The sequence below is a fragment of the Ictalurus punctatus genome, chromosome 7 (assembly GCF_001660625.3).
Source record: "Ictalurus punctatus breed USDA103 chromosome 7, Coco_2.0, whole genome shotgun sequence".
Classification (NCBI taxonomy): Eukaryota; Metazoa; Chordata; class Actinopteri; order Siluriformes; family Ictaluridae; genus Ictalurus; species Ictalurus punctatus.
This window is the reverse complement of record NC_030422.2, coordinates 9,084,404-9,108,988: the sequence shown is the minus strand read 5'-3', so window position 1 is coordinate 9,108,988 and position 24,585 is coordinate 9,084,404. Positions and strand designations below refer to the sequence as shown.

The 24,585-nt window shown below is 38.2% G+C and overlaps 1 protein-coding gene across 1 annotated transcript in view; it reads right to left on the bottom strand.

Moving 5' to 3' along the window:
• Positions 1–24,585, bottom strand: part of epha4b (eph receptor A4b) — a 109,082-nt gene that overhangs the window by 21,471 nt on the left and 63,026 nt on the right. The window contains exons 7-10 of the mRNA XM_017472732.3: positions 19,435–19,597; positions 17,747–17,855; positions 2,974–3,041; positions 2,455–2,580 (exon numbers count right to left, since the gene is read on the bottom strand). Coding sequence (XP_017328221.1) covers positions 2,455–2,580; positions 2,974–3,041; positions 17,747–17,855; positions 19,435–19,597 — 466 coding nt within the window. The remainder of the gene's footprint in view (positions 1–2,454; positions 2,581–2,973; positions 3,042–17,746; positions 17,856–19,434; positions 19,598–24,585) is intronic.

Sequence of the window (24,585 nt, the reverse complement as noted above, 5' to 3'; positions counted from 1 at the left end):
GGTAGTATCATAGCTCGGCTTTGTATGGCAAGCAACTTGTCTTTAATAAAAAAATGTAACTGATGATGGTGGCAGTGGCAGGAAAATTTCTGAACTGAAGACCCTTGTCCCAGATGTACAGCCAACCTGACCACACCCACCTATGCTCACGGTGCCCTATATTCAGTAAGCACTACTACGTCTCTAGTCACATTTGGATGTACCGAGTCTATGTATCCTTGCCAAGATTTTATTCCTTTGTGGTCTTTTCCCAAGTTTATGGCCTCATGTATTTTGGACTGGTTCCCAGCGGTGTCTCTTTTTGGAGATCCAACCAAACGCTAAACTTGATGAATGATGCTTCTGCATAGTTTTGGCAGAACTATGGCCTCAAACATACAACTAAAGGAACTATGGAGTTTTTAAGGTCCAAAAGTGGAAGGTTGTTCACTGGACATATCGACTGACAAATCGGACCACAACCTCACTAGAACGCACAGAGTACTGAACATGACAGTTTTTTTTTTTTTTTTTGGGGGGGGGGGGGGGGGGGGGGGTGTTCCCTATTTTCTCCCCAATTTGGTCACTTGCCAATTCCCATGATAGGCTAACGCTGCTCTGATTATAGCCAGAATGTTGCACTGTTTGGGGGGGGGGGTGGTGCAAGGACCATATACAGTATCTCACAAAAGTGAGTACACCCCTCACATTTTTGTAAATATTTGATTATATCTTTTCATGTGACAACATTGAAGAAATGACACTTTGCTACAATGTAAAGTAGTGAGTGTACAGCTTGTGTAACAGTGTAAGTTTGCTGTCCCCTCAAATAACTCAACACACAGCCATTAATGTCTCAACCGCTGGCAACAAAAGTGTACAAAAATGTGAGGGGTGTACTCACTTTTGTGAGATACTGTATAAGTAAGATTATTAGTGTATTACTTACTGTAATGTCCGACTCTATTAAACTGAGCTATACAGGAGCTTTCCAAACCTCACACTGTGAACCAGTATGTAATCTCGGGGGTTGGTATTTCACAAAGCACTGGCAGTACTTTGTGTGTGAGGATAGGAGGATACGGACATGCTGTAATTACACAGCTCAGTCTTTGGCACAGTAGTATAATGACTGCATTTGGGTCTTAAAATAATTTCTTTCAAGGCACTTTAGATTGGAAAGCAAGTCCCAGAGAAGCAAATCTTTAACAATGGCTCATGCAGGTTAATATGCTGACATGGAGTGTCATGCTGTTGTAGCTTCTTGGAAATGAATGGTTTAGCTGTAAAATGAGCTCTTTCACTGACAGACAGCATGGCACATGTTTTTGCATGTACAACATTATTACAAGAACATTTATGGTTACTGGTATTAGCTGTTATATGGGGCTTAAATAGCATATTAAATAGCATACAGTGAAATGTTTGGAATCACTGCAGACTTCCAGTTCATTTTATTCCCTGCCACCTACATTATTATCTTTAGTCTAACTGGCTTACAGTATCGAGACTGTAAATGGCAATCCAACGTTCCATGAGGCCTTCTGTGTAGCATATGTGGAAAAACCTCTCATGGTGTGCATTGAAGGAAAAAGATATGTAAAAAGGGGCCAATTCTAGATATAACATTATTGATATTGTAACATTATTGATATTGGTTCCTGTTCTCCCTGAATATGAAAAATTAAGAAATGTCAATACTGGTTTGCAAAAGGCAGTATGACACCTGGGACCAAGTCCAAGGAAGTGCAAACAAGCCTGGAAGGGGATATGTTGGGATTAAAAAGGCACAAAGCACACAACCTTTTCTGTGAAACATGGTGGTGGGAGTATCATAGCTTAAGCTTGTAAAATATTATTAAACATTAGAATAGAAAATATATTGTTTATTATTATTACCGATACCCAGCAGAGGTTTTTCTATGAATCTCTGAAATATAGTGACACTATGTTGAGCACAGTAAAAAATTATTTTTTTCAGCTTTAGAAGGCTTCCCAGAACACCTTGGGGACATTTAATGGAAAATAAAATAGCAATTAAAAAACAGTAGTGTTTCCCAACCAGACGTTCTGCACATACAGTGTCCTCCAAAACTATTGGCACCTTTCATGAAAATGAGCAAAAATGAATATATAAAATGATACCCAGCAATAAGTGATACGTGATTTGTTAATAACTTTGCTTAAACATGTTTTTTTTTGTTAACACAAGTTTTTTTTTTTTTAATGTGCAATTTTATATTATTAAACATTATCAACACCCTTACAAGTAATATTTTGCAACAACAGTACTGAGTATTTTTCTGTTATGCTGAGAGAGGAAGCTTGGAGACAGTAATAGAGGATCTTGCAGAACATTTTAATTACTAATTCTAGCTGATTTGTATGTTCAGCTCATCATCTTATCAGTGATGGCCAGAGGTAATAAATGTAAATATAAACATTGTACACATATAAGTGTTTTATATGACTCACCGGCACCAATAACCCTCTCTATGCGGATGCTGGAGGCGTCAATTTCCTTAGCGAAATCGCGAATGGCTTGATTTGGGTCCTCGTAGGTATGTGGATGAATGTAGGTCCTACTTCCTGGCAACTTGACTGCAATGATGGCAAACAATTATCATCTTAGTCATCTTCCATTTACAGGTCACTTGTGGATTAATGTTTTGAATCATTGAGGTCATTTTAAAACGTCTAAACAACAGTTCCTGAGAAATTTCTGTCATTTCTGCGATTAATACATTCGGCCTTCATGCGCTTAGATGAAGGGTTTTACACCTTGACGTACTACTTGCAGACGTTTACATGACACGTTTACATTTCTTTTATAAGCCGAGACACAGCCGAGTCGTAATTGCAAATGGTTTTCCTAAAAAGGAACTGTAAACCCCACAAAATTCCACAAAAATCAGTGGAACACCTATATATTTTTTAACACTGCCTCTTAATATGACCATTCCTTTGGCAGTCCATCAAGGGAACGAGTTTTACCTCTTCCATGCTGAAACTGCATCTTCTCCTCGTCGGGATCTTGTTTCGCTTTGATATAGCCGCAATGTCTGCAACACATGACATTAAAAAAAAAGAGATTTTAGTGATCGAATAAACATTTTACAGCACCAGAGAGATGGGATTATTTCAAAACTAGTGAAATGAGCTATAAATCTGCAAACGCATACACACTCACCGGCCATCTTAAACACACACCTACAGTATACTCCTGCTCAATTATGGAATAATCAAGGCAGTACAATGCATAAAATCATGCAGACACAGGTCAAGAATGGACTGGTTTGACCTGAAGGCTAGGGTAGTTTTAAACAACCACTCTTTCCAATGGTGGTAATCAGAAAGGCATCTCAAAATGGACAAGATGCATAAACCTTGAGGTGGATGGGCTACATTTGGCCTTCCGAAGCACTTTCATTCATTATTATTATTATAAATAATATAGGATCTTAACAATGACAATGAGCAAAAACAACAGTTCACACTCTGCAGTTGTTTTCATGATCACGCTGGTGAGTACAAATATGAAAATGAGCAATTAACATCATCACATTTGCGAGGAACTGGAGGTTCTCTGTAGAGAATCATTCATGATATAACCTGGAAACAAAAAAGTCTCCTTTCTCGATCATGCTGGCAGGACTGCTGGAAAAGAATACAGCTAAAAAGCATGCTCTCCATTAATAAAGAAAATATCGAATTCCATTTTCATTAGCAATCTTCATAGCTTAAGCTCCCAGCAGGCAATAATTAAAAAAAAATAAAAAAAAAGATTTATGTCATGCCTAAACTCATTGTTGATTACAGCCTATGGCAGATATCCGCTTATTGTTTTTCTCCGGTTCTCAGCTTTGGTTCCTCAATTATTTTTTCTTCACGTTGTCGAGTAACGCAAATGGTACGATTTAATTGTATCGATTTTTAACATGCAAAAGATCATTATTACAGACTACACTGCATGGAAGAGTGAAAAATAAAAGCAGCATGAGTAGCAACGCGGTGTCCTCCGAGACGATTCACCAAAGGCTGCGTGCATGCTAGATGTTTTGTTCGACAGACAAAACCCTGACTTGAGCACAACAATATTGTCTCATGTGAAGTACGCACTGTAACCACTTTGTTACATTAAATTCTACTCAACAAAAATCTGGCAACTTCAAAGGCATTCACTGGCCGTTTGAATCATTGGAATGAGCTGCATAAAAACAACAACTTAAGTACACGCGTAACCTGATTCTGCGAGGAACTTTCCCCATATAAATATTGACGTAAAATAACCCATCAACTCTGAATGCAACCCAAAGATATGGAGCAGGACAATTAGATATTTTATTACATATGAGGATTTCTGGCATTTGTCTTGGTTTTAAATAATGCGTCCTTGAACGGAGTTGTTTTTAATAGCTGATCAAATAGAACACCTCTTCGGAGAAAACGCACTAGCGTTGCTGAAATGCCGTCTAACTATGTACGTGACATTCAGGAATTTATTTATTTCTATTTACGCAACATGAAATTAGGAACGAAAAGAAAATATCCAAAGAGATATTTGTTTTTATAACCCAGCCCTTGTTTGCATTAAGCGTTTGGCTCTTGGGTTTTGAAATCGCTTTTTTCTGTGATTCTGTTTGTTCGACTTGAACATGTTCCTCTCAGCATATGTTCGTCCTGATTTAAAGCATATAAATTACTCATCGGTGAAGGAGAACAAGAAAAGGAAAGGGAAAACAGGAGACGATTGGAGCAGAGATTACCGTTTCCTCGACAGGTACGGAATTAATCACGACATTGTTTACTAACCGCGTGAAACCTCAACATGAATAATTACTATGCAAATGTATTCAAGTCACAGTGATAAACACGCACAAATGAATGCAACACAAATTAATCTACAGGTTTTCACTTGAACATTTTAACTGTTGGTGTGTGTGTGTCCATCAGAAGCCATGAATTTTACTTTTTCAAAACACGCGAATGTGTATTTTCTAGTTTACACATCTTGAGACCGATTTTGTCCTACACACATACACACACACACACACACTCACATGCAGACAAACACTCAAGGGGATCCATCTGTCCAGCCAATTAGTCATGTTTACATGATTTCCAGCTGGTGCTTGAGTCAGTCAAATGAAATCAGTATCAAACTTGAGTTGAGCTCTAGTGCATTGTGGGTGTGTTTGTATCGATGCGACACTCCAGCTAGCTAGCCGTATCCGGAACGTTCCAACCATGGCACAGCTCTAGTTCTCCTCCGTCTCATTATTCACAAATTAACATCCGGACTGGGATATTCCATGCTGGGAAAATGTCCTTGAAAAGAAATATGAACGAAATCTTAATAAACAGACATAAAGCAATCTCAGATCACAATTTGCTGAACTAAAATGTATACAAAAACAAGAATGAGTTCCTCTTGGAATGTATATAAATCAAAGGAACTGCTTTGACTGCTAAAACCCACCCTTTTAATAAATCACTGGTCCTGTTTGTGTGTGTGTGTGTGTGTGTGTGTGTGTGTGTGTGTGTGTGTGTGTGCGCTCTGGAATGTTCTGTCTCACAATTCCTGCCAACAGATCTAGGCTTCAGCAGAATTCAGATCTCTCTCACACTGTCCTTCTCTCAGAGCCGCGCAAACTCCATTTGCATATCAATTTAGTTTTCTCCCTGCAACATGCTGTCAGTTGAGAGTCATTTTTCATGCAACCGCTCTGTCTTTTCCTCCTGGGGAACTCGCCCCTACTGTTACCTCAGCATGCTACCCTATATTTCTGTAAGGTTTTTTGTTTTCCCCTAACCCACACGCTTCCTATATCACCTTAACTTTTCTTTCCTCATCTCTGACTCTAACCTCCTCCCACTTCTCTACTTGTTAGATCCCTCTATTCTCATGTCCCACTGAAGAATATCAATGACATTACATGTGAGGAGAGAAAAAAGTTCCAAAAAGAGAGCAGAATCGGGCGACTATGGTTTAACTATGGTTTTACCATTGCTGCTTTCATTTAACTATGGGTTTACCATGAGTACTTTGGTTTAAATATGGTTTTACCAAGGCTACTATAGGTTTAGTATGGTTTCACCATGAGTACTACAGGTTCACTATGGTTTTACCATGGCTACTTTGCTTTAACTGTGGTTTCACCATGGCTATTTTGGTTTATCTATGGTTTTGCTATGGTATCTATGGTTTGACCCTGATTTTGAAGCAGCTACTATGACTTAACTAGGGTTTTATAATGGTTACTATGGTGTAACTATGGTTTTATAATGGTTACTATGGTTTAACTATGGTTTCTCCATGAATACTACTGTTTAGCAATGGTTTTTTCATGATTACAATGTCATATAGTAAATGAATTCATAATTACTATTTCATCATTAATCTACTTTGGTGTAAATTATTACCCATTGCTAATGTTGTTATATTGCTAAGGGAATCCTTATAATTAATAGCTAGCTATAGATTATCCTTTTATGCTCTAGTAGTGTAACAAAATCTAATAGTCCTCCAAACACTAAAAGGTTTTTATCCATTAATTTTCGTAGTGTATGGAAATTTTACCTGTAGTCTTGAATGCAAAAGATTTTGCGAATAAAATGTGCTATTTACCTTGAAAATATGAGAAAAATACAGAACATGGAATCCGAGACCACTCCTCAATACAGAATATCCACAGATCCTCTAGGGGCCTAAGTCAGCTCCTGTGGACCATTATGTACAGTACATATATAGTATCATTAAACTAAATACAACAGTAATTAACTTTGTTAACTTTGAGAAAATAGGTCCTCGGGTGAAGCCACTCAATATCGAGATTGAATTTACTGAGAAGGAAGCATGCAATTTTACAGAAATAAATTTGCTGCTGAACTACCTCTCAAGTGAGCTACAGGGGTAGCGACAATATTTTCATGCCTTTACAGTGTCTACATCTTGCGGGTGTTGAATTCCACAGTATGCAATCTATTTTCCCATGCTAGTGCTGAGTGAGGCCCTGATCTTGATCAGAAAAACCCTTCCCTTTAAAGTAAAGCCTTAAATCTACAGTGGAGTCAAAAGCGAAATGGACTGACGAGCAGAGATGGAGCTCAAATGTAGAATCCCAGAATTTCAGAGAAAAGAGAACATCTTTTAAAAATGTGCTGGAAACACAATGAATATGGATGGGGTGGACCTTTGAAGGTGTATGAATGAGCCGTCTTGAATATGGATCTAATGGATCTTCAAAGAAAGAAGGACTATTCGAAGATAAAAACCAGAACTCTGAGAAACCAGCGCCAATGGATACAAAATGGCACAATGGAACAAGTCGCCTTTTGACATACTTCACCGGACAAGCAAGGTTTTACTGGGTCAATAAAAGAATGCTGACCATGGAAGCAGAAACTGATACGGTGGAGAGTGTGTTGCGGAGGAGACATAAAACTGGACAGCAGAAACATGAGGGAGGGTCAGGGTATCTCCTGCTGGCACTACATTCATCTCCATTAAAAGCTCCCCAGCCTGATGTCCTTGCCAGCTGTCTTGATCTGGCTCTCAATTAGGGCAAAAAAATGGTTTCAGATATTCCCGTGACTAGTGCTGCCCTTTCCACACCGCCCTGTTACGGATCATGGACTCCACCAAGATCATCTTGTAATGGAACTCATTTCATATATAGAGTACAGTCAATCTTATTTTACAGTGGACAACTGTCATGACTGGAAACCGATCTGGAATCCACTGCACTCATGAATTAATGGATCATCAGAAACGCTTTGATGTGATGTACAAGTCTCAGTCGAAAATGGAGGGATAATAAGCCTCCTGGGAAACTTGTCAGTCCTTAACCAGAATTTCCATCCTCAGTGAAAACTACTTGCTAAATAAATGACTGTAGAAGGTAGATATTACATTTTATTTGCATTATTTTGTACTTGGAACAGTGGCCTTGAAATAGTACATATAATACATCATAATATTTGACATTGACATCCCAGGGCTTGCTAAGAATGTTTGATAAAAATGGTGAGCTTTTGAACAATTTTATTGAATGAATTACGTAAAAACTCAAAAAATAGCAGTCAAGGTCAATATTAAGTGCATACATATGACAATACTATTCCCTTTAAAGTAAACGAAAATTTATTATTTTTTTTGCATGGAAGACATCTGAGAAAGGCAACATCTAAATCGACACTGCTTGTCTCAAAGATTTAAATTCTTTATGATAAAATTATGAATTAAATTAAAGCAGATGGTTGCTTGGTCAGCTTATCCTTCAAGCCATGGGCATGTTTTCTTTACAGGAGAATGCATCAAATTAATGCCTTTTTTATTTATAAATTTAACTAAAAATTAGAAGTGAATTAAAAGTGTGATCAAATACGCCCCCCCCCCCCCCCACATACACACATTGCGATTTCATGACCTCAATTTAGTATTTCATTGCTTTGTTATATTGTGCATACGATTAAATGTTAGTGCATGATATAAATGAAATGAAAAAAGTAAAATAATTGAATCTCCTGTATCAAGTGCTATTTTATATTCTGCCAAATAATAAGGAGCGAAGACAAAAAAAATTTAACCATTGCTTCCAATATAGTGTAAGCAATTTAGCCATCTAAAATTGTTTTTTTTTTTTTTTTTTTTTTTTTAAACCCAATTTCACCCCAGTTTAGTAATCCTTATTATGTAGTTATCCTGCCGTATGACCACTACCAATCTGGTACATCTTTTCAAAATTCTTTTCGAAGTAAAAAGCAGCTCAACATGCTTGGATGAGAGTACTATTGTCTTCAGGATGCCATCTGTGATTGGCTAGTGCTGATCCAACAATACTCATGGGCAAGAGCCCATGGATGTGTATGGTCTCACTTGGATTCAATCTTGGTATTCAAAATTGTGATATCCCAAATATGGATCATGCAAAAAAGGATTTAATGTAGCTAGAACTGCATAAACCTTGAATGAACACTTCCTTCAAGAATACCAAGATCTTGAATAGTCACTATTAAGTATAATCAATGTAGATTCAAACCAATGAAGACACTGTTAACTTTTTTGAGGGACAGATTTCTCAGAATGCACCTCCCATCCCTTCTACGTTGCTGTATTATCACCACCACTCAAATGACAGATTCCAGCTTATGATCTCAGTAAACCTGTCCACCTGATGTCCACTTCCACCTCAATGAGTTAAAACCTGGTTTTACGTCCTCTCCGCTGAAAGGCATGAAAGACGAACCCTTGAAAGGGCATGACGGACACCACATCCACTGATAATGCCTAATTGTCCGATTTGATCACCTAGTGTTTGGTGCGGCTTTAAAAAGAGACGCTTCCCCTTTCGCCAGTAAAGCAGTGACCTTGCGAAAAATGCCAGCTCGGGCAACCAAAGCCTCCAGGAGCTCGGCTGATATGCTGAGTTTTTATTATTCGCTTTTTTTTATGCAGACACAGATGTTGAAGAATATGGTGTGTATTTTCCTTAGACTTTCATATGATCTCTAATAATATTACTAGCTCTCACTAATCAAATTGCTACAATACAGAACCTAGCATAGCGAGAACATAGGGCCTGTGTGCCAATTAGTGTTATACAGTGTGGGAGAGATGTCCAGAGAGAAAGACAGAGGACATGACATTGCAAGAGCGAGCCTATCTCCAGTTCCACATTTTCGGAAGGCTGTAATGCTTTAGTCACGGTGGCTGACGGAGGCAATGATTTGTACCGATGACAGGCCTTTAGGGCAGATTCGCTGATTTGGAACACTTGCCTGTGTCAGAGCCGGGTCGTAGCAAATGTCTTTATTCGTCCTGAGTGGCCCGCAATGTTAACAGCAATCAGAAGGCGCTGCTAGCATTAAAAGGCTACAGGGGCTTAGCTGTATTACGTGCTTATCATATAATACCAGCTCGAGCGAAAGTGAAATCTATAGTCCGTGCCTTGTCTTCTTCCTTTTTCATTTACTTATAAGCTTTCATCTCTTAGCTTCTCTCACTCCCGATAGTAAAGTAGACCTGGACGCTATCCAGTGCATACTACTTAAAGCAAAAAGAGAAGAAGATTCATTCCAAAGTCATTATTAGAGAAGGAAGCGAGATTAAATGGAGATGTCGGACAAATGCATGGCCATGTCTCCAAAGGGTGCAAGGGGAAAACATTCAATTTGGAGCCTATTCATTAGGGTAATTGTGGACACGGAAGGCGATAATGAGATAGGGAGGCCAGCGCATGAGGGCAGGTTTTTACTAGTTTGATTCACTACCAGCCAATTAATAAGGACACTCGACTGCAGCAGGCTGACCGGGATGCTCATGTATGCAAGGCTGGCAATAAAAATCACATTTGCTAAGCCCTGTGGAAGAGCTACGCAGAACAGCGACAAAGAACTGCAGGAGTTCTTTTTCAAATGGCCGTGTAAATCAAAGCAGGGCTCTCTGGTTACTCAGCCTAGACCAACTGCTGACAAGTAATGAGAATGGAAGATCAAAACAGTGATGGAAGTGTTTCAAAAAAAAAATCTTTCCCTGAGGTTAGGACAAAACTATAACTCCGACATCAGACTTTGCAAAAAGCACCATAAAAAAAAAACAAAAACAAACAAACAAAAAAATTTCTGCACCATGTACAATGCTCCATCCGGAAACACATGAAATACTGTATGTTTTTATCTAAATATTTCCTGAGTTTAATTACAGCAGAGCCTTGGCAATGGCATCGACAGTGGCATTAGCATGAAAGTTAAGGCTTTGGAAAGCAGACTAAAGGACTAAAGTGCCGCTGCATCAGCAGCATTGTGAGTAATGTATGAAATTGTTAAAACAAAGCAATTTTTAGACAGTTTAAACTAAAAAGTCAATTCAATATATTGTTCCAAAATAAATCTTGAAGGCCAACATGTTAATTCTGTAGGAAAGTTACTAAGGGTGGATTTATTCACATGCAAGAACAGGCCTTTTTGTGTGTAGTTGGCAACCTGCCATACTTTCCACTTCATACATCATGTCTCATGGCTGTGAAAGCCTAGCCATGTAAAGATACACAGTTACGATACCCGAGGGCTGTTTCAACATTCACTCGGGTCATAGGCCACTCCATCATATTAAGAGAATGAAGAATCCATTAAACCATTAGCATGATCACGCTAAGTGTGTGTGTGTCTCTGTGTCTTCTGTTGGCAGCAGACTAGGATTTGAAAGTCTTCAGACATACCAGCAGAACAATGCGTCTCACTCCAATTTGTGAAACCATTTGGCAGTCTCATTCTGTCCATTGTACTGCAAAGGCAATGCTTCTCACTTTCCAGCACTGGCACCTTTCCTTTCGACACAGATGAACAAAAGTGCTACCCAAGCATAGTTCTGGCTGAGGAGAAATGCCACCCTGCTGTTCAAAGTTTCCCAGACACTGAACTTGCATGCCAGCTTCTAAGTTCCTAAAGCCAGATTGGTTATTACCAAGAAACCTGGAGTAGAGGCAGTCTAATTGAGGCAAATATGTATAATGTTAGAGGTATGAAAGCCATCTAACACTTTAATGTTTTGTTTTCCTCAGGTTCTAGGGATAATTAGCATACAAATGTGCATCTCTTTTACATACAGCTTCATCATCATTAAATATCAGGTCTAACCCAAGGCATAGACCAGATGCTCCACTTTAACAGCACTGCACTAGCAAAGAATATTTTATTCCTTTAGAGATGAGAGACTTGAAGGTCTTCCAGGAGGACTTCGCTTTTGATTATAAAGACATGTTAATCTATATCAGGCTTCCCAAGAGATATATACCATTCTTATGCTTGTCACAAATTGTCAGATTTGAGATTGGTTTAGTGACTTAAGGCCTCAGCATATGATATCTGCGAGGGTTGCGCAAAGACAAACCTAGCTTACAATCTTGCATACTGTCTATGGTTTTGTGTTGGTTGTCACATATATATGCTCCAATTAAAGGCTTTTCACATTATTGGCATTCGTCTGCAGATATCGTCCAACTGTCATGTGCATAGCAATGCAAAGTAAATCCTCTGCACACCATCAGTTTGCTATGCATTTACTTAATTCCCATATTGTTGGTGGGAAGCTAACCAAACATCATCTCTGGATGAAGTATGCTGAAGCCTTTACTAGTAAACCACTGAAAATAATGCAGTCTGCAATGGCCCAAAGAGCTCATTTCAAACCACACTCTGGGTGTCGTATGCTAGCATTACTCTTTGAATCTCATAACCTAAATGTCTTAGCCAAATGTTGGTCAACTGGCAGACATAACATTTCAAGTATTTCAGCAGACTAAATGGAGTACTTACTGAAGTTGAGCTGATAAACTTATATGAAAAAAAAACATTGGCTATAGATCAGACTTTAGATTTCTAAACGTTATCTAACTCGGCTTCTTTAGCAATCCGGTGTTACGGTTTATCTAATCACATGTATTTACGAAAATTATTTAGCTGAAGGCAGCTCATCGGACCAGCGACTAGCTATGGAGCTAAATACATTTGTTCTGAAAGATATCCAGACTGTTACAAGCAATGAATTTCATGTTGGATTTTTACAAATTTGAGTTGAGTACCCCTGTCCTAGTTCAACCCTGCTTCTTCAGATGCAGTGCCCCATCGAGAATAGATCGGACTCTAATATGACACACCAGACTCAGCAAACGTTTTCAGAAGAACTTCAATTTTAAAAGGTGAAGTTTAGAATAAACACTACAAAGCTGTAGATCTCCAACAGTACATAAGATAGTATACGAATTTGTCAAAATCAAAGGGGGGTAGCCTAAATATGGGGAAGTAGGGAGTATGGAAATAGCACTAACATTTTGCCAGGCCCACTGGGTAGGCTCGCGGGAGTTAGACACACTCTCCCACATCGTTAGCATTCAACTGGCAGATTTTAATTGCTTCTCAGGGAAACAGAACTGGAGAAAGAAAGGAAAGAAGCAGTCTGATGTGTGCTCACCATCTGGTAACTCGGAGACTGGCAAAAAAAAAATTTAAGGTTTGAATGCAGTACAGCATGCCAATATGAATTTCCTGCATGCTCGACAAGTACATCAAAGCTGTGAATTCTCACAACATGGTATGCTTCTCCACTGGGAGGTGTTTGTGCTGGGAGAGGGGCTTGTTAGTGATGATTGGCAGAGTCACAGTCCACTAGTCTGGGCATCCGGGAATCTCAGCCCTGTTTCTGTATATGTAGTGCAGAAGATTAGTTCAATAGCTCCATCCCCAATCCAACCCCAAAAGTCAGTCGACCCCCCCAACCACCAATCTTTCTCCAGAATCTGCACACCTGCCGATTCCCACCACCATAAAAATAAACACTACAGAGTCAAAGTTTTTCAGTAGTTATGTTGGCCAATGTTACCCCATTGCTGCATTCCCTCCACTTGCTTCCGGACTTATTTGAGTCATTTGTTTAAATATTTGCCTACACCCCCCCCCCACCTAAAGGCACTTATCAAACCCTTCACTGCACCACATTCCCTTAGACCCTAGAGCAGAATTCAACTTAATCCCCCATCCCTCATGGTGCAAGGAAAACACACATCAAGACCTGGCACCAATACGATGGAATGAACTTCCTTTAACTGTCTGAATAGTGGCAAGCGTTTTAGCTTGATGGTATGCACAGATCCTGTGTACAGGAGGATATGCTTTTGAGACTGCAAAGACTACAAAGATAATTTGATAATTCCATCTACCAGAAAGGAACCTGGGGTTGTAGCAGTAGTAATTCAAAGCAAGTGGACTCAGAAGTGCTATAAGCTTGAAGGCAGTTTTCCTTTAAGAGTTTGTCTAAAGAGAGTTCTATGACTTCTACTGGCAGGGCATTTCTGGCAAAGCTCCTCAGTGGTGAGTTCTCTTGAGTCGTCTTTACTTGATACACTATTAGAAACAAGGTTACTTAAGAGTTCCTTGGAATTTTAACAGATCTATTTGGTACCTGTTTTGAAATAGAAAATCTCTGTTATAGGGTTCGTCATATAAGCCCTAAGCATTCCCTCAGATTCCAAGCAAAGGGAGCTTAGCTTGTTGGACCCTTTTTCAAAGAGTTTAATGGAGATTCTAAAATACCCTGGGTGATAGAGGGCTTGGATATGAAATATGACATGTATCTCTATAGGCACTGTATTGTATTTGCATATATTTTCATTGATGGAAACTAAGGCTACATTCATTCTATCTATTGTGATGATTCACAGTTGTGTTTGCAAATGATTCACATCTCTGTGAAGAGACTTGATTTGCAAAAAAGATGTCAAAGAATTTCCATCCATGTCATATTTCATACCCCAGCTCTCTGTCACCCAGGGTATTTTAAAAACTCCATTAAACTCTTTGAAAAAGGGTCCAACAAGCTAAGCTTCCTTTGCTTGGTCTCTGAGGGAACGCTAGCAAAACAAATGCCTTCATTGCAAAGATGATTATCTCTTTGGGTTATCTGACATCTTGGAAAAACCCCAACATGTATAATTTTTGCGATATTTGCAGCTATTCCTGATAGTTCTTAATTCTTTCCCCCAATTTACAGGCTTTTCACATGTAACAGCACATCACAAGAACAGTCATGGACTACGTTTACATGGACAGCAGTAATCTAATTATTGACCTTACTCTGAGTAAGATAATAATGTGATTAAGGTGTTTACATGAGTCGCTTTTAGAATACTCCTTTCATGTACCCGTTTTACATGTTCTAGAACATAATTAGATTAATGGCACACGTCATTATGTCACCACGACACAATGTCCGAAGTTCCCTCCAGAATTTCACATATCAACATACAGTTCGTCTTCGTTATGGAACCGTATACAGTTTTGGGTGTTTTTATTAAATTTTTTTACGAACGCTTTAAGTGCAGTTAATTATTTGTATTGCTATACGTGCTAATAGACGACTGCTTGAAGCCGTGGACTGCGTCCCAAACCGCGTTTTTACCGTCTATATAGTTGCTGAGAAACATGTATTTTTCCCAAGTCTCACACGACGTTCATAATGTGATTAAGGTGTTTACATGTCTGTAATACTCATCCATAATGCGACTAAAACAGGAGTACTCCACCTGTTTTAATTCGATTAGAGCTTAATTCGAGTATGATCTTAATTAGATTAATGTAAGTAAAAATTGCTGTTTACATGGTAGTTTGTTAATCAAAGTATGGTCTTAATCGGGTTAAGAGTGGATTATTGTTGTCCATGTAAACGCAGCTACTGTACTCTTAGAACAAAAGGTTAGATCTAGACCCCTTCTGCCTAGTATTCTTTGCTTTTCCCCTTTGGACGAACTCTTATAGGTTTTATGTAAAACCCCTACCACAGAAGGTTTCCGTTTTGCCACAGGTTTCAAGTAGAACCCCTTTATAAAGCTACATGCATTAACTATCCTTTTATGAACCCACTTTTCAAAACCTAATTGGAAAGATATTTGCTTTGAAAAATTTAGGGGTCACATTTAGGCAAAAGATTCTGGCCAAGAAATGGCTTCATCTAGCACCTTAACGGTACTTCATATTGTCCCTCTGGAGAAACCCTGCAAAAACCTATATCCGAGGGTTTCCCTTACAAAGAGTTTCAAACACAGTCTGAAAGCTAGGAACACTTAAATATCTGAAGCACCCTTGGGGATCCCTCTGATCTGTTGTTAAAGATTGTAAGTTACAGATAAACTTCAGGATAAAACACGATGAGGTGTGCTGTTATACAAGTTAGTTCCTGCACCAGTGGCTTTTTTTTTAGTTCAATTTAATAAGCCAAATAAATAAATAAATAGACAATGTCATGTTATTGACAAACCGTAAAAGGAAAAGGAAGGAAAAGGAATGAAAAGTAGAAATAAATGTTGAAAGGAACAATGGAATGATGACGGATGTTGAATAGTTTGTTGGATGAAAGAGGTGATGGCAATGTGAATCAAATGTATCCTCGCTTTCTCTCTCTCTCTCTCTCTCTCTCTCTCTCTCTCACTTATTCACTGCCTCATCTGACTCTCGGAGTGTCTTGGCCTGTTGGCTCTCCTTCTCTTTCTCCTTTTCTGTCTCTCAAGTGTTCACTTTCATCTGCTCAGAGAACACACAAACACTCTGTCCTCACTGGCTGAGGACTCTTTGACACCATCACCACCACCACCACCATCTCCCTCCATCCCCCGGCTCTACTTGTCTGGCTTTCAATTTGCCTGAAGTTGAAAAAAAAGAGCAGGAAGGAGGGATTCACGGCGGCGTATCGATGCATGTGTGAAAGCTGCGAAGCGCCTCGTTTGGCTGGCACCTGGCCAATAAATGCTGTTTCTTCATGCTTTCCTCCATCTCTTTTCACTACTGAGTGTGGTCTCGAAGCTCTTGTCAGGTGTGAAGCACAAGCATGCAAAGAAAGACAGATTGATTTGTGTGTGTGTGTGTGTGTGTGTGTGTGTGTGTGTGTGTGTGTGTGGCCATGTTTTCATGTCTTAATGGGAACCAAATGACCCCAGAATTATAGGCATAGAGATGATGGCTATGGGGACATTTGGCTGGTCCCCATTAGTAATTTGTTTTAAATATTAAAATATTATAACAATTAACTAATTAATCAATCAATAATATCAATCAATAAATAATAATAATTACACTATGGCAAACATTTATTATTATTATTATTATTATTATTATTATTATTATTAACAGCAGTAGTAGTAGTAGTAGTAGTAATCATCATCATCATCATCATCATCATCATCATCATCATCATGGCATACAATATGGACCAAGTAGTGAAAGTGTCTGTGTGTGAGTGTGAGTGTGTGTGTGTGTGTGTGTGTGTGTGTGTGTGTTTGTGTGTGTGTGCTTTCTAGAAGTATCTTATATATCTTGATAAAAAATAAAAATAAAAAAAGCCCAGCTTGTAGTTTTAAAGGTTTCTCTTTATTTATATGTTAATAAGCCCAAGCCAGGTAGTTAAACTGTCCTTGTGTGTGTGCGTGTGTGTGTGCGTGCATTTTGGGTCTGATTAGGTCCGGCCCCAGTCAATCCCTAAATAGAGCACTCAGTGTGATAGGCAATCACCTCCGATCAATGCTAACATTTTTAGAGACTTCAATAAGAGCTCAGTATTCAGAGAATCCCGATTTAATTCAGTTGCAGCAGATTCCTGAGCAAAACAACTTACTCATGGGTCCAATGAGTCCTTTTAGCTTAGTTGTGTTTAAGGTACTATTACACCGAAACAATTACACCAAAATCAAATACGAATTCGAATTGAATTCTGTTCTGTACCTTATGAAGTGTAATGTTATTATTAAATTCATTTACCATTAATCGATTAATTGGTCAGAAGCTGTAACTTGAAGTTTTCTGACACGATCTTCAGGATTTTTTTCTTCTCCTCTCTTATATATTCAACAGGGAAAAAGAAAAGGCTAGTGATGATGTAACAGTCGTTTATAGTTGCTAAAACGTAAGTGATCTCAGGAACTTGTTTCATGGACATTCCATAACATCAGCAAGTATTACACAACTATAAATAGATAAAAAGTATGACGTGTTGTTCTTTGATAAATTTTTTTAAAATGTTAGTGACATAAATTATTCCAGGGTTGTAACGGTAACTCCACTTTGTGTCAGGAAGCGTAACGTCACCTTGTCACTGATTATTTTCATTTAATAGCACAGCTCATGAACTTACCTAATTCTAGAAGTTCTTGGAGAATCACAATCACAATGATTTTGAAACCACTCCCACTTTTTTTGGTTTTCAAGCTTTAGCCAAGAATCCTACCTTCCGCTCACTACGAAGCAGGCGACAAGGAAGACGAGCAGCACCACACCTCCTGCTATGGACACCGCCATGATGGTGGACTGGTTCGGATCTCCGATAGCCAGCATATCTTGGGGAAAAAAAGAGAGAGAAATTACTGCAATGTTCCTCGCTCTGTTACGAGATACTTTTAGAGATTTCAAAAATTAGAAAATGGCTCCTCCGCTCCAAGCTGCAGGCCTGGTTCTGGATGTTTCTCCACCACCGTATGGATTTTTTTTTTTGGAGCCATTATTCAAAATATATCCATCAGATATCAAGGCCGGGCTGCGCATGAGTAAGTGCCCCTCTCGGGGAAAATGAAATGAATATCCTTAGCGACATGAATTGATTTCAAATTACATTCGCTAACATTCAGCACTCGGAGAGCTGTGTGCTAGATATTAAAACGGCGCAGGACAAGAGGACTAGGCAGGAATGTGCCATTTATTGAAACAGGGTTATACTTGGGTTTTTACCTTTTTTTAATTATTATTTTTATTTTTTTTTTTTTTACAGTTTGTCCAGTTAGCAAGTGAATTAACTCAGGTGAAGACTTAAGTCATCTTTAATGAAAACAAGTCCTGTAATGAGATGTTACACTGCAGGACGGCCAGACAATATGAACAAAACGCACTCTATGCGTGATACTGAATATCATCCTCCCTCCGAGACCAAAGAACAATGGGATTTATGCCTTTTATTAATACATTGCAATGAGGCATGAGCTTAAGCACCTCGTGTCTAATTAAAAGAGTAATTAACGTGATGGATGCACAGTATTAAAAAAGTGACCTTGGACCAAGTCGTGCTGCGGCGTAACAGGGCTTCAATTAGTCAAACACGCGCCTGCAGGTGCTCGGTACAACGATCTTAAGATTTGTCGATTGTTGCAAGCAGGAAAGGACAGGACAGGTTTGCACATAACAGAGCTTTTCCTTGTCCTTTCAGGCATTAAAATGTGCACACATTTTCCCCTCTCTTGGGTAACAAAGGCAAAGAGGTAAGTAAGTCACACTCCACTTCACGGTATTAAAATGAAAACAAAGCACTAAGTCTCATAGCAGCTGCTCAATCAGACACACACAAACATAAACAACACACACACACACACACACACGCACGCACACAGGAGGAGAAAGCGAGAAATATTAGAAGAAAAAAATGCTCAAGTTGTCAATTTTCCCCTCAGAAAAAGCTAAGGCTGCTAGGAATTGCTAGGCGAAAGCTAAGCAGCAGTCAGTTAGCATAATTTCAGCGAAAATAATGCTAACTAGCTTTACCTCACTAGCTTTTATTCACAGATTATAATTAAAAAAAAACGTTACCACTGACATATCATAACCCCAAAGTATCACTGTTTCTTGTGGTAAGAATGTTTCCAGTTGCAATTTTGCCGTAATTGTTAAAAAAAGCAAATGGAAATGGTAATCTTTTGCTTGCTAATCTATTATCACTGACTAATGTTAGCCAAATTAAAAGGAAGAAGGCTTCTCAAGGGTGATTTGATCATTTTTTTTAGAAGCAATTTTTTCCCCTCAGCCAACTGTTCTGCGACGTTCAGCCGTGTTTACGATATGCGCCATGCGGATTTTCCAGTAAAATCGCAACAGCAGCGGCTTAAAAGGCACGAGAAAAGAGGAAGAAGAGGAAAGATGAAGAGAAATTACCTTCCTGACTGGTCTCCAACTCGATCTCTCCGCTGTAGCTGCCGTAGCCTCCGTCAGTTCGAGCTCGAACCCTGAATACATATGTGGTGCCAGGTTTCAAGCCTTCAATGGTCATCATGTTAGATTTGGTCTTCAGCACCGTGTAGTTCTGATCCCGCTGGTTCTGAAAGGCCACAGAGGAGACACCAGTCACGAGAAAAACTGATAAAATACTAAAAGCTAGTGAGGTTTAGCTAGCATAGATTCATTTTTATAATGTTTACTGGCCAAACTCTCCTTTGTTACATTAAATAACAGTAGCATTTTAGGCTAAAAATCACGATGAACACATGCTAATCGGGATTAGTCAGCATAAACTCACGCTCATATTGTTTACTGGCCAAGCTGTCTTTGCTAAATGGATTAACGTTTGCATTTTAACAATGAACACAGGCTAATGAGGATTAGTTAGCATAAACTAATAAAAGTTTTCTTTCCAAACATTCTGTGGTAAAATTTTGCATTAAACTTTAGCATTCAGGCTGCCTAAACTATTTTGGGTAAAATTATAAACATTAGCACTGTAAACTATCCATGACAATCAATAAACACTAAGCTGAGGATAATTTAGCATAGACTAATTTTCATAATGTTTACTGGCCAAAGTACTTTGGTAATAGAGTAATGTCAGCATTTTAGGGTAAACATTGATGATGATTAGTCAACAAAAAACTACTTTGTTGTATAATATTTCTGGCCATGTTACCTTTGCTAAATGGATTAACGTTTTATCTTTTTAACAATGAATTTTAACAACAAATACATGCTAATGAGGATTTTTGTGAAATGAGAAGTTTTCTTACCAAACATTCTCTTGTAAATTTAGCGACATTAGCATTTTGGCTGACAATGACAGCGAATAAACTCTAATGAAGCTTAGCTCATGTAAATTCATTTTTAGAACGTTTACTGCCCAAGCTACCTTTGGTAAATTTAGAACCTTTAGCACCGACAATCAATAAATGCTAATCAGTTATTGTTTACTGGCCAAACTACTTTTGTTAAAATTAGTATGAATGAACAAGCGCTAATTTTGCTAAATTTTCCAAAAGCAGTTTGGCCACTAAACATTATGAAAAAAATTGTTTTGCAGACTAATCCTCCTTAAGTAATTGTTGGTCTACAATTCATATTTTTGTAATGTTTACTGGCTGAAGTATTTTGGTGAATTTAGTAACATTAGCTAACAATTTTAGGCTAACAATGCCAGCAAATAACCTCTAGCATGAGGATTAGTTAGCATAAACTAATGTTCATAATGTTTACCTGTCAAACTACCTTTCCTAAATTTGGTAATATTACCATTTTATGCTAACAATGACAATGAAAAACTCTACAGTGAGGATTAGTTAGTGTCTCATCATTTTCTTATGTTTACTGGCCTATGGTATTTATTATTATTATTATTATTATTATTATTATTATTATTATTATTATTATTATTTAGCATTTTATGCTAACAATGAATAAACACTGAATAAGGGTTACTTTGTGTAAACTGATTTTCATAATGTTTACCAAACTACCTTATCTAAATTTGGTAATATTATCATGTTATGCTAGGAATGCCAATGAAAAACTTGAATGAGGAACGTATTATTATTATGAGGATTAGGTAGCCTAATGAGATTTAGGTAGCATAAACTAATCTTCATAATGTTTATTTGCCACACTACCTTTGCTAAAAGACTAAAAGCTAGCATGGATTTTATTTTATGTTTGTTCTCATTTGAAAAAAAATAATAAAATGCTAGACTGGAATTGATTCCCACTCATTATGACCAATATTACCATTTTATTACCAAGAGAACACTGACTGACTGGCGTGATCACATTTTCATTATGCTAACCGTCCTATACTAAACCTATGCTAAAATGCTAGCTGCACCTTTGCTTATTAGCAGCATTAGCCTTTTGATAGTAAATGTCAAATAAAAATAGAGGATGTGGGACTCTGAGGTGCTCAGTATAACACAAAATGGGTGAAAAAAAAGAGCTAGAGTAGCTCTTGTGATGAATTTAATAAAAGAAGCGTCTCTGGATAATATTCCGGCTCTGAATTATTGAGTAGGTCGTGTTTAATAAATGGAAATGGCTGTGGCGGTGAAAGAAAAAAACAGCTAAGAGTGTTAAGAAGAGGAGTCTCCTGCTCCTGTAGGATATTTTTTTTGTATCTTAATAATATTAAATATGATTTCAGTTTCCTGTCATGAGTGAGTCAGGTGTTCGTACTGAGTGGAGATAATGTCAACATCTGGCGCACTAGGTGATGCAGTGTGTGTGTGTGTGTGTGCTTAACATGTTTGTTCGACGTGTACTAAGCGCTGAGCATACAAGCAAATGTCCACTGAGAAATCAAAATGGCACCCACTGTCACTCAAGCTTCAGTCTATCTGTACGTGCAGCCGATCCGATTTACTCCAACAGGGCATTCCGCCACCTAATGAACCCAGAACCATCAAGTGTGTGTGTGTGTGTGTGTGTGTGTGTGTGTGTTTGTGTGTCACACCATCTGCCACAGACTCCTCTGTGCCAGACACCCATCTGCATATTCAATATAAACTCATAACCCATAATCACACTTAATCCGGCGTCTGGGCCCGTCCTGCTCCTTCGACACACGCTCTCGCTCAAACCAGTCGTGAAGGATGTATGCTAACCGAACTAGCGATGTTTAATCACAGTGTCTCCATTCAACAGGCTCCATTCTGAATGGTCAGAAGTTGTTCGTACATTCATCTATAATAATAGTAGCGCTTTCTCATTTGTTAGCATTTTCATACAGTAATAACAGCATACTTGGATGGTAGATGTGTTCCATGTATGTGTCATTGTTAAGAGCGTTCTTTAAAGAAATTGCATTTACGCTTTTCGGAAGGAGCCCCCGGGGTCGGTAGCTATGTTTCCGTACATGTATAGTTTTTCAGTTATTGCTGGATGGAAACACCAGATGCAAGTAAAATCTCTGAAATGTGCAGAATCTGCTGGATTGAGGCAGGTCATTGTTTTTATTCAATAAAAAAAAAAACATGGAAACACGTTTACCAAATAAATTCCTTGATGCTAGTTTGCCCAGAAGTGATGATTTTGTTGTCTTAAATAAATGGGAAATGGTGCTTTTATTCGCAAATGTTTTCTGCGATATTTTTTTCTGCATAAGGTAAATTCGCAACTTGGAGGGAACTTGGAACGGTCAACAGTCGGTCTGCGGTTTTTGCCGGTTTGTTTGTGTTTTTGTTTTTTTTCCCCTCTCGTGTTAAGTTCAAGAGTGAAAAAAAAGACTGGCCAAGGAATGATTATTTATAACTGCTAGAACATAACAGGAAGTAACTTGTCATGTTCCCAGACATTCCCCAACATTAAATGTTAGTATTGTTAAATGTTATTGTTAAATGTTAGTAATGCCAGTATTAGTGGCTAAAAATGTGTAATAACAACAACAACAAAAAAGCTAGAGTTGGCTTCAGGATTCTGTTTCACGTATATATATATATATATATATATATATATATATATATATATATATATATATATATATATATATATATATATATATATTTTCCTATAGCATTTCCAAAAAAAATTAAGTATTTATTTGAAAAAAAATAAAATAAATAAAAATTAAATAATCATAATCGTAAGATTCAGATCTGAGTTCAACTAAATATAGACTTTTGGCATCAATTTTCACATTTTATGAGAAATCTTTTTTCAAATGAAATTATGAAATACTGGCTCATGGTTGTGTGATCATATGAACTTCTTCTGCTACTTATTATTATTATTATTATTATTATTATTATCAGTAGTAGTAGTAGTAGAAATCTTATTAGTCTTTCTTCTTTTTTTGTTTTTTTGTGCCTTTTTAAAGTAATCACAATGATCCATCAATCCATCCATCTTCTATACTGTTTATCCTACAGGGTCGTGGGGGAACCTGGAGCCTATCCAGTGAGCATCAGGCACAAGGCGGGGTACACTCTGGACGGGGTGCCAATCTATTGCACAATCACATAAACATTCACACACCCATTCATACACTACGGACACTTTGGACATGCCTACCAATTAGCCTACCATGCATGTCTTTGGACTGGGTAATAAAGGAATAACTGCTTAGGTACAAACCATTTTGACGATTCGTGAGGGGTGATGTAAAGTGCTTTCATAAATTTTAAAAACAATCGCTACTGCTTTGAATAATTGAGCGAATAAAAGCGCTCCATGGCCTCAGATGTTGGGGAAGTGTTGCACGCGGGCTGTGTGTTGAGCTCAGGTTCGGTTCTGACATCATGAGGCCTTTGTGTCAATGTCGGTGCTGGTTAAAGAGAGAACGTCTTCACGCCACCCCACATACTCCACAACACCCTGCTGCCGTTCTCCACTTACAGTGCAGGTCTAAAAGCATGGTTTAGGGTGTGGAAAGGAGCGTTAGAGCACAGGGACAGGGAAGATGGAGGCGCAGAAAAGGAAAAAACTTGCAGAGTGAAGATACTGCAGAAGGAAAAAGTGAAAAGACAGGATGATGATGGAGACGAGAAAAAGTCCAAGCAAGACGCTTAATGCATGGATAGATGGATGGATGGATGGCAAGAAAAGAAACAGAGAAGAAGCAAAGTGAAAAACAAGAAGCAAAGAGATGAAAAGAGAGGAGACAATTTGAGAGACGCAAAGAGAAGACAAGAGAAGAGAAGAGAAAAGAGAAGACAATATGAGATGAAGGAAGAGAAGAGAAAATGAGCGAAGACGACAGAAGAGGAGTGAATAGCAGGGAGGAGAAGAAAAGATGACAGAATATGAAGGAAGAGAAGAGAAGAGAAGAAAAGGAAAGAGAAGAGAAAATGTAAGAGAAGGAAAGGAAAGAGAAGAGAAAATGAGAGAAAAGAAGAGAAGAAAAGATGACAGAATATGAAGGAAGAGAAGAGAAGAAAAGGAAAGAGAAGAGAAAATGTAAGAGAAGGAAAGGAAAGAGAAGAGAAAATGAGAGAAAAGAAGAGAAGAAAAGATGACAGAATATGAAGGAAGAGAAGAGAAGAAAAGGAAAGAGAAGAGAAAATGTAAGAGAAGGAAAGGAAAGAGAAGAGAAAATGAGAGAAGAGCAACGAACAGAAG